At 42.2% G+C, this 10,909-nt stretch overlaps 1 protein-coding gene across 1 annotated transcript in view; it reads right to left on the reverse strand.

Moving 5' to 3' along the window:
• Positions 1-8,845, reverse strand: part of AKNAD1 (AKNA domain containing 1) — a gene marked incomplete at its 5' end in the record, with an annotated part of 33,968 nt that extends 25,123 nt beyond the window's left edge. The window contains 5 exons of the mRNA XM_079721508.1: positions 272-405; positions 4,953-5,015; positions 5,112-5,260; positions 5,788-5,827; positions 7,871-8,845. Of these exons, the coding sequence (XP_079577634.1) occupies positions 272-405; positions 4,953-5,015; positions 5,112-5,260; positions 5,788-5,827; positions 7,871-8,845 (1,361 nt within the window). The remainder of the gene's footprint in view (positions 1-271; positions 406-4,952; positions 5,016-5,111; positions 5,261-5,787; positions 5,828-7,870) is intronic.
• Positions 8,846-10,909: the final 2,064 nt, after the last annotated feature.

Here is a 10,909-nt window from a genome sequence, read left to right on the forward strand (position 1 = left end):
ACAAAATGCAAGGTGGTGGCACAATGTCTCTCCTCCAGGAGACCATTGTTCATTTGGGGCACTCTATCTGGGTCAGTGCCCTGCACAGGACCTTACACATAGCAGGAATTCCGTACTGCTTGTTGCATGGGGTGACACTTATTCAATGGTGGCACAGTTTTTGCTGACCCAAGACCAATGGCTCTCCAAGCACTAAGCCATCAGCCACATCAGAATCCTACCTGAAGGAGATTACCTCTGACCCTTCCACCTTACACAGTTTAAGCCTCACCTTTCTGGATCAAATTCGTCGACAGCTGGGGATTCATGCTTGTGGACTTGCTGTTTCAAAGTCAGATGCTTCTCCGTATTGGCCAGAAACTCCTGTTCCAGCAGTTCGAGGTGTCCCTGCAGTTTCTCGAGGACCTGTAGCAGTGAAGTCACTGGAATCATTCACAGGTAAGCCTGTGTGTATAGTTGTTTTTCCCCAAAACACAATGAGGATGTACCCCACAGTAGTGTCAAAACAAAGCCATCATCCTCCTCCTGGCAACTGTTTTGTTTCAGAGTCTGACATCTAAAATATAGACAACCCAAGACCCATCTCAGCATTTACGACACCTCATAGCACATAGCTGAAAAATATGGTCACTTCTGATTTCTCTCCTAGAACCCACTCGGAAGTGTTTAAAGTTTTGTTAATGGGACATTCATAATCCTACATATTTGCAGAATAATTTTTAGCTCATAGAGCACTTTTCCATTCATTATCTTATTTAATCCATGCATCAATGTTGTAAATGTGATAAAGTAGATTTATTATCCCAGTTTTATAGAGGAGGAAATTGGGGCTCTAGAAAGTATGTCAGAAGTCACATAGATCTTAGAAAAGAACTGAAGTTAGAGGACCTGGGATTGAATCTATGGCACTTGGAGGATGAAATGGGGAAGGAACATCGGGAAGTTTAGTCAAAAGCTTCAAATGGGTCTTCCAGATGTAGCTTTATGCAGATGAATGTTTAAATTGTACAGGTCAGGGTCTTATCTCGATGCACAGAGGCTGCAGCCCTGCAGCCCCAGTCACTAAACATTCCCTGAGCACTGCCCATGTTTGGTCCTGGGCCAAAAGTATGAGAGACACAAAACCTGTATCAGGCATAGTCCCTGGTCTCAGGGATTTTATTCCAGTTGGAAAAACAGACTGTGGGATGGAATACTTTGCTATGGCTCAGTGGAAGAAGTGAGACTTAAGTCAGGCTTAAAGGACTCAAGAGGGCTTGGATCAGGCAGTATCCATGAAAATGGAGAGGAAAGGGTGAATTAGAGAGATATTGCCAAGGGCAAGAATACTGCATCATGGGATTACAGAATCGGACACGCCAGGTTTCAAGTTCAGACTGTCACCTACTAATTGTATGATTTTAGTCACCTTGAGCTCTAAGTTTCAGTTTTCTGACTTGAGATAATAATAGCCCTCACCTCATATTGTAAAAATTAAATGAGATAATGCTTAGTGCCAGGAGCATAGTACACCCTCAATAGATGGTAGCTCTCATCTTCATTGTTATTAGTTCTTACTATTATTAAAATAAACAAACAAGTTTAGAAGCATACTGGCTATACGGGTATAAAAAATGGCAAGTGTGGTAGATGTTTTCCATTTCTCCCCACCCCAGATCCACCCTCCATCTGTCTCTGTGCCCCAGCCAGGAGGCTGGCCTTCAATGGACTATATCAATAGGCTCCCATGCCTCTGGCTTTGGTTGATTTCAGCCAATGGAAGACAACAGCAGCAGAGAGGAACTGAAGAAGGATGAGGTAGGGTCTTTATTTCCCTGATTTCCTCCTGTCTGTGTCATCATGGATTGGCTGTGTCTCTATCAAAAGCTGCAGAACTTGTCAGCTACCCCTACAGCTACTGCTACTCTCCTTATGCTCCATTATCTGCCCTTCCTCCGTCCCTCTGCCCCACTGTTCCTTCCATGAGATGCTTTCTATCCCTTATTGGTTTCCCTTAACCTTGCCCATGCTTTTGTAAAATAATGCCTTACTAAGCTCTCCTCAATAACTCCACTGGAGTAAGCCATCTTGTTCTTGCCAGGACCCTGACTGATACTATAAATATCACAGACAACACTCAGGTTTCTACTGTGGGAGGTGGGAAGAATGTGAACCCCCTGACGAAACTGAGGAATTTGGAATGGCTAACAAGTTTGAATGAAGATGTCAATGTTGGGCAAGGTAGAATTTTTGGTAAGAGTGGGAGATCCAAAAGAAGATCAACACAAACATTTGGAGCTCCAGATGAGAAGTGAGGACTAGTAATTTAGGAATTGGTAGCATGAAAATGGTGGTTAAAGCCATGAGAAGGAATTAGGTATTCAATGAAGAAAGCCAATTATGAATTATAATTTGGGATCTTGGAATTTTAATTGTGTTCAGAAGACGATAGGGCATAGTTTTCTTGCCATAAATGTACCTCATTTAACTCTCTTAACTAAGATAGGAAGACATGCTACATGTCTAAGCTTGTACAATCAACACATAGAACCAGGATGTTTGCTCCAAAATCCAAATGCTTTCTCCGTGAGCTGCTCACCCTGAGAAAGTTAGTTTTAGCCCTGTCTGGCCTTCCTTCACTGAACCAGATGGGCCCAGAATTAAGGAGTCACCTTCCTAAGGAGTCACCTCTCTCCTCTTCTCTCAGTCCCGACACTAATCCCCACATACCCTCTAACATAGGAAGAAACTTCCTGATTCGAGGCCTCAAGAAGGCTAATGCCTTGAACCAGTTTCCTCTGCTTTGCTTGGCCTTTTAAAACTTTATGTTCTCCCAGTTTCTGAAAGCCTGGGTTTTAGGAGATCTCCTTTATCATTCACTCCTTAACTCCTGCAATCTGGCTTCCGTAGATCCCACCGCTTCATTGAAATCAGGGTTGCCAAGCTCCCTCATGACCTCTCAGTTGCCAAATCCAATGCACATCTTGCTTACCTTCCTTACTTGAAGATTTGATGGTGTGGCCCACTCCCTCTTTCTCAAAACCCTCTTTTCTCTTGGCTTCTATAGCTCTGCCCCTTCCAGGTCTGCCTCGACCATTTGGGTCTCTCCTCGTCGATCTCCTTTGAGGACCCCTCTTCTTTTATCTGCCCCTGGTTCTGCTTCCCATGATCCTATCCTTGGATTTCTTCACTGCTTACTCTGCGTGTTTGCCTGAGCAATCGCCTGTACCCCACAGCTTCAACACAAAGCTATACCCAAATTTACATTTCTGACCCAAACAACTCCTCTGAGGTTCAGATCCATTGCTCTAATTGCCTACTGGACCTCTCCAATTAGATGTCTTATGGGTACCTCAAAGTGTCCCAAACTGAACGTGACATCTTGCCTCCTGCCTACCTGGCACACCCATTCTGAACTGGATCCTCCACTTTTATTCCTGACCTTGGTTACCCAAGCTAGAAATCTGGAATGCATCCAAGCCTCCTCTCTTATTCACCTGGTTCAATCTGCCACCACTTCCTTAAACTCTTGGATTTATGCCCTCTCCATCCTCACTGCCAGCCTTGGTTTAGGCCTTCATAGAACTTGTTACCTGGATTATGGCTTTCTAGCCGATCTCTATCCCTACAGTCTTGCCCCCTTGGTGCTTGCTGTTTCTCAGCTTTGAATCCTCCAGTGTTGCCCCGTCACTCCACCTCAGGATGAAATTAATCTAAGCTCCTTAGCGTGGTATAGAGGCTCTTCATGATGTAGTCCTATCTACCTCTCCAGTCTCCTCCCTTCCCCCTGAGCTCCATCTGGTCAATTACACTGCCACACAGTTCCTCACACTCTCAGCACTTTCTTGTCCCTGTGCCACTGCACCTGTTGATTCCTTTTCCTGGAATACACCTTTGCCCTTACTCTGCCATATTCTTCCCACAATGCCCAGCTCAGAAGTCCCTTCCAGGAAGCCTTCTAAAGTACCCTCTCACTGGCAAGGGTGAGCCTCTTCACTGCTGCCGTTAGTATCACATGTAACCTTTCCCAAGCTGCATGTTACTTGTTGATGTACTGGTCTGTTCCTAGGAGATGATAAGTCGCTTGAAAAAGAAATGTTTCTTCATCTCCAAATTCCGAATGCCTGATACAGAGTCTGAGTCATAGGAAGTACCCCACAAATGCTGCCGAATGAATGTATGAGTTATTTAATTACTATGGTGAAAGAATAATGAACTGTGTCTCAACATTTGCCTCCTCCTAGTTTTTGTCTATACTGTTTGGTTTCTGAAGCACAGACTGCCCCGAGCTTTGCTCGTGTCCTTTATGTCAGGACTTCTTGCCACCTGTCCTGCTGCTGACCCAATGGCCTAAACTACATCTTCAACTTCACACATCCCTGGCTCTAGTAGTCTCAGCTTTTTGCCCCACTGCCATGCTTCACCCTCACTTCCCACAACCCTGACGCTGATGAACAAGGCTATGGTTACAACATAAATTAATGATTTGATTAAATGCAACAACAAGCAAGGATGTGAAAGTCAAAGATTTTGATCTGAAAAGCATGTCTTCAAGATTAATTTTAAGTTTTCAAAGTTTTATATATTGAGTTGCCAGATACTGGCAATTTTTATAGCCTGTATCCCCCAGGACCCATCAAAACTGGATGTGCTTGCCCTTTACAACAGCTGACATATTATTCTCTTGAACTTACCATGGTCTCATATTTATTATGGGATGACTGCTGAGGAAAACCAGCCATAAGTAATAGATCCCCTGAGAAGTAGAAAGGGCTAAATACATATAGAAATAGAAAGCTCTAAGCTCTTTTAGTTCCTGTAACACAAAGATAGTTTAATCTTCAGCAAAGCATTTCTTACCAGAGCATTTCTATTCCCACCAATGTAGAGAAAACATGATACTACAAAGTCATTTGTATTTTCCCATGTCAAATTCCCTAAAAAGATTTTTTAAACTTGATAACATTTATTACCAGCCTCCTGTCTTGCAAATGATAGGGAGAATCCTGTGCTATGCTTTTGGAAAATTCTTGTACCTGCAGTGAAAAAATGCAGTATTTCATTAAGGGCATAGTGTCTTACGTTTGAATTTGGTTATTTCTATTTTTCATAATAAGATTTAAAAGTATTACGTTAGTCTTCAGTTGATCAGTCTGTTCTTTTAACTTCTGACACATCTGTTTCCCTTGGGCTACCTTGTGAAATGTGTAAGAAGAACTTGAGGAAGGGTCTTTCTGAGAAGTCAATGGCATCTTAGAGAGACTTGTCTCAGATTCTATTCCTATGTAAAAAAGAATAAGTTTTGGTTACCATTCATCTCAGCTGCACAGCAGTTTTATTAAGTACAGAAAACAGAAGTCTGTGGCAATCACTACCAATCACTATTTAAAAAAATTTTTTTTTCAAAATGTATATCTAAATCAAAGAGGTTTAAAAATGCTGGTACCGGGACTGCCCTGGTGGACCAGTGGTTAAGAATCTGCCTGCCAGTGCAGGGGACATGGGTTGGATCCCTGGTCCTGGAGGATCCCACATGCCTTGGAGCAACTAAGCCCGTGTGCCACAACTACTGAGCCTGCGCTCTAGAGCCTGCAAGCTGCAACTACTGAGCCCACGCGCTGCAACTACTGAAGCCTGTGCGCCTAGAGCCCATGCTCCGCAACAAGAAAAGCCATCACAATGAGAAGCCCGAGCACCACAGCGAAGGGTAGCCCCTGCTCACCACAACTAGAGAAAGCCCACGCATAGCAATGAAGGCCCAATGCAGCCAAAAATTAAATAAATAAATATATTTTAAAATGCTAGTACCTGCAAGATGTTCTTGGTGGATATGTACCGTGGGCTCCATCTGCACATTTAAAGGATAAGAAAACATGACTGTTGATAGTGATCATGATACCATTACTCACGATGACTCGATGTGTTCTGGTCATCGTGGAGGCTACCCAGTTGTGTCAAGAGCTGGGGCCCTGATGCCAAGGTTAAATTCCATTCTGACACTTACCTGCCAGGTGACCCAGGGCAATTACTTCATCACTGTAAACCTCAAATTCCTCAACAGTAAAATGGGGATAGTAATAGAACCTACCTCATAGTGTTGTGATGAGAATTAAATGTTACCATAGTATCTGGCACATGGTAAGTGTTCATGTTAGCTGTTACTACTATCATGTTTGATACTATTACAAGGAATACTCACATATTTCTCCTACAGCTAGACCATAGGTCCCACAAAGGACCGTCGTTGATCTCGTCACCGGCTCTATTGCTGGTGCTCTCACTAACACTCAGACACATGGTAGCCACACTCCAGAGAATAATAACAGTAAGCGTTAAGTTCCAAAATGTGTCAAGATAGTGATTGTTCACACAGCCCTTTTCTACTCACCACAGGCTAACTGGATAAGAGTTCAAATTCCGGAGTGATTCACCTTGAGGGTCTTCCCATTGTTCCCAACACACACAGCTCACAAACACGCTAGTGCCAGAGAGCTACTGTAGTGGTCAAACTAGACTGTGGTTATTATGAATATCTCAATTATATGGTGGCTCTGGAACCTATAGAGTCCAGTTCTCCAACCAGAATTGACAGGACGAGAGAAAATCAGACACCTGACTTCAGGCTCCCATTGCCAGAGACAGATGAACTTGATATTCATTCTGCCCTTACTAACCACAGGGCACTGAGAACTGTGCCCACCGAGGGGTGTTCTCCTGCAAGCAGAATGAGGAACGTGGAGACTTCCCAGTGTCACAGGGGTGCAGATTTCTCCATGACTGAGAGAAGCATCCCAGTCGAGGCCAGGTGGGCTGCTGGTTCCCGGTATGTATGTATGTGTGTGTGTCAGGGGTGGGGGCTTCTGCTCAAACTCCCCAGAACGTTCAGCTGAAAGAGAAGGCAGCTGAAGCATAAAGAGGTGGAAATGGAAATAGGCAGAGAACGTTCAGTCAGGGGGCCCTTCATAGAATGCTTAAAGGAAAGATCATACAGTCCTGGCAAAGTGCCAGAGAGCTACAGTGTTTACTTTGATCATTATTGTGAACTTACCTAACTATTGAACCTCAAACAATCAATGAGATCCTGAGCCTCAGCATGTTGGGAAGGTGGGTGGAAAGATGGGAAGATGGGGAAAGGGGAAATAGTATAAAGTAAACATTAGCAAAATTTTGTACTAAATAGTTACCAATATAACAATCTTGAAGCGTGTTATTAAAGATCTTAATTCAGTCCAACTGAGCATTCATAACCAAGGACATAATATGTGCAAACAGAAGTCTAGGCCTCTGGGGGAACTTGGGCAAAGGAAAGATGAAGACGAGGTAGCTGTCTCCAGAGTCTTCAAATCTAGTGGAAGGAACAGATGTTTCCAAATCGTTAGGATCCAAAGTGGGCCGAGATAAATGCTCTGACAGAATACTAAACAAACAAGGATGGGAAAGACTGTGACTAGGGGGTTCTGAAAAGTCCTGTGGCCAGTGGGGAATTGAAGGAGGCCATGAAAATGAGCAGGTCTTTGGTAAGCAGAGGTGGGATGTTCCACATAAGGCAGGATCTCAGAGAGGGCAGGGCCAGCCAGGTACCTAAGGATGACTCCTGGGGTGGGAGGGGAGAGTTTAGTTTAGAAGGGTAGGATGACATAAAAAATGGGGAAACGCAAATTCCAGGTTGAAGAACTTGGATTTTATTCTATTATGTGTTATTGTTAGTTCAGCCCCTGATTCTTCTCAGGAGAAGACCCACTGAGCTTCTGAGAGGTCAAGGTATTGGGCCAGAACTAGAACCCAGAACCTCAGACCTACAACTCAGTTCTATGCACCCTCCAAAGGCCCACACTAATATAGATGAGCAGCGGCCCTGCTTATATGTTTGCTGGAGACGGCTTTCACTTACCTCTATCTGTTGTGAAGTTTCAGGAGTTTTCCATTTCTTTTCTTGTCTTTCAACATCGTTTGATCTAGACATGCTTTCTGAAATATCTTGCACAATAGCTGACTTATCTCTCAATTTAGGAGAAAAGCTGGCTTGTTTATCAGTTGTAAGTGGTTTGTCAATTATGTTATTTTTAGGAGCAACCTTAGAGGAATCGGAGAACCAGTAATGAACTTGACCTTGGCTGTATTTGAACCTGTTGCCTGAACTTGCTTTTTCAGCCTGCTGTTTCTGGGGTGTCTGCCCTTGGCAACTTTTTTCTTTATCACCTGGACTGTTGATTTTAGTTAGAAAATTTGAATTTTCCTGATGGCTGCTTTCTCCAGCAGCAACTGGATCTTCTAAATCAGAGGTGTTTTCTTCTGTCGTGGTTGGAAAACAACTGGGCTTATTGCTGTTTTCACCATCACTTTTGGAGTTGAGTTGGTCAGTGAGTTCTGAGGTTTGTTCTGTCGGCCAAGAATTCTTAACATGCTGCAAAATAATATTTTTAATAATAGCTCTGTCAAAACTGTCAGCATTAGAGATCTCTGGGAGAGTTTCACAATTAATGCCTTGACCTTTAGAGAATTCCTCTTTGCAAAGATGATGGAGTAAAATATCAGAAATGTTTGACTTTGAAGGGTCTCCTTGGTTAGATGGAATATGAAGATTTATGGTACATTGATTCTCTTTATCATATTTTTTGCTGACAGCATTTTCAGTTGTTTTATCCAAAGTCATGGCCATATCTGCCTTTCTGCAAGTCTCTCTATGTGTGGCCTTTTCTTGAAGGTCATCTTCTGTTAAATTCATTTGATTTGAGACATCAAGGATGTCATATTTTGAGGTAAAATTGTAATCGTTGTACATCTGAATTTGGGAGAAGTCCCCATCATAAGGCAAATCCTCCTGTTTCTTAGAAGTTGCATCTTCCAAGAAATCGGCTTCATCCATGTATGTGCAGCTTGACCTCCTTTATCGGTTGCTGCCTGGTCTTGATGTTCTTAATTGTAGCAACAGACCTTTGGTTTTCATTGATTGTCTTCATTGTGTGTCTTAGCATGAAAAACAAAAAGAGCCTCATTATTAAATATAATTTATTTAACGTATGAAACCATGCTTATCCTAGTGTCTATGCCGGAACAAAATGGATGCTTTTCGTTTAGAGAAATGCAGTTATAAACATGAAGGCAGGAAGCTCAGCCAAGAGTAACTCATCCTAAAGCCTATATTTACATAATCAGTGGTATATAAGCAAGGAATTAGAAAGGAGGGGGGCTAAATTTTTTATTCGTTAAAATTTGAGGGAGACATTGGTCTCTAGTTAATGACCAAATATTTACCAACTTCTCTTAGGAAGTACTATTTGAAATTTGTTCTCCCCAAATAGGAGCTTGGAATGCAAGTAAAGGATTGATTTTTTTAAAAGTACTACGGCTGTCACTTGTCCACACATCACTGATGGGCCTCTTTGTGTGGCACTGAAAGCAGACTCAACTCAAACAAACCACCAGCCTACTCTGTTCTGGTGCTTTTTCATTTGTCCTCCCAGACATTCTGGTCCCCTTCTTCTGATTTTCCCTTGTATATTGGAGAAAAGCAGAGAAGGACTGACAGAAATATGAGCAAGGAACCAAAAGGTCTTTTGAACACCCAGAGGCCAATCTGCCATCAAGCATCCCTCCTCTGATTAGAACCCAGGCAGATCCCAGTTCAAGAGGCTGCCTTGCTCTGAGCAGTCCTGTCAAGCTGCCACAGTCTGGTGGTAGCAGCGTGTCTCAGGGATACTCCTGAAAATGTTCAGAGCAAAACCAGCTGCCATTTGGTATAAGTCTTTTATTCTTTTAAATAAAATTTAAAGCATCCATTTAGATATCACTTCTTGATTTGTAAACTTTTGGGACAACTTTTTAGAAGTAGTATAATTACCTCCAGTTTTAAGGGAGTAACTGAGGCTCTGACTCAACCAAGGGACCCACAACCACTGGCTGGCCTCCCTTGCCCATATAATGATGGGGTTGGATGAACAGATCTCTGAGGGCCTCTTCCCCATCTAAATTTTTATGAGTCTGTGGACTTCTGCTTTATTATATAACCTAAAAACTAAAGCAATATGTTTGACCAAAAAAGTAAGATTAATTCTCCAAGCAAAAAAAGAGTAGACACTAAATGTGGTAAAGATATCTATAAAACATTGTACAAAAATTTGAATTTATAGATATATGCCAATGTTAGAGAACTCAAATAAAAATATTTTGTTTAAAATGAGAGGGAGAAAGAGAGAAGAAAAAGAAGAATTATCATCATCATCATCACTGCAGGATTACTTTACCAGTCTAATATTTACTGTAAAGTGAGGTACATGAACAAAATTACAGGCTACTGCAACTGAACTTGAAGAACAAGGGAAATGCTTCCCAGGAAAGTCAAAAGCACAGAGGGGAAGCAGGCGTTGGGAGACCTGGATTTGAATTCCGGCTTTTCCACTCTTTAGCTCTGTGTCATCAGGCAAGTTCCTTAACTTTTTGGAGTCTTAGTTTCCTCTTCTGAAAAATAGGAATAATAATACCTAGCTCACAGGATTGCTAGATGAACGTGAGATAAGCTATCTAAAGCTCTTGGCATAGTGCTCAGCACAGAGTGAGCAAACAATTATGGTAGCTTAAAAATGAAAAAACCAATCTCAGTGTTGGAGTGTTGAAGAACGCCCAGGTATGGAAGGCTAGGTACTCTTTATCTGTGGGATATTTACAGGATAAAGGAATAAATGGCATATATGAGACATGATCTCTATAGGAGCCTTAAAACTACTTTAAAAATCTACCTGGAAATGAATTTATTGTTTGATCGTGAAAACTATCACCAAATAATTTTAGATAAAACATTGTCTAAGTTGTCCAAATGGCCAACAGGTACATGAAAAGATACTCAACATTGCTAATCATCAGGGAAATGCAGATTGAAACTATAATGAGCTATCACCTCACACCTGTTAGGATGGCCATCATCAAGAAGAAA

This window comes from Hyperoodon ampullatus, assembly GCF_949752795.1.
Source record: "Hyperoodon ampullatus genome assembly, chromosome: 2".
Lineage (NCBI taxonomy): Eukaryota > Metazoa > Chordata > Mammalia > Artiodactyla > Ziphiidae > Hyperoodon > Hyperoodon ampullatus.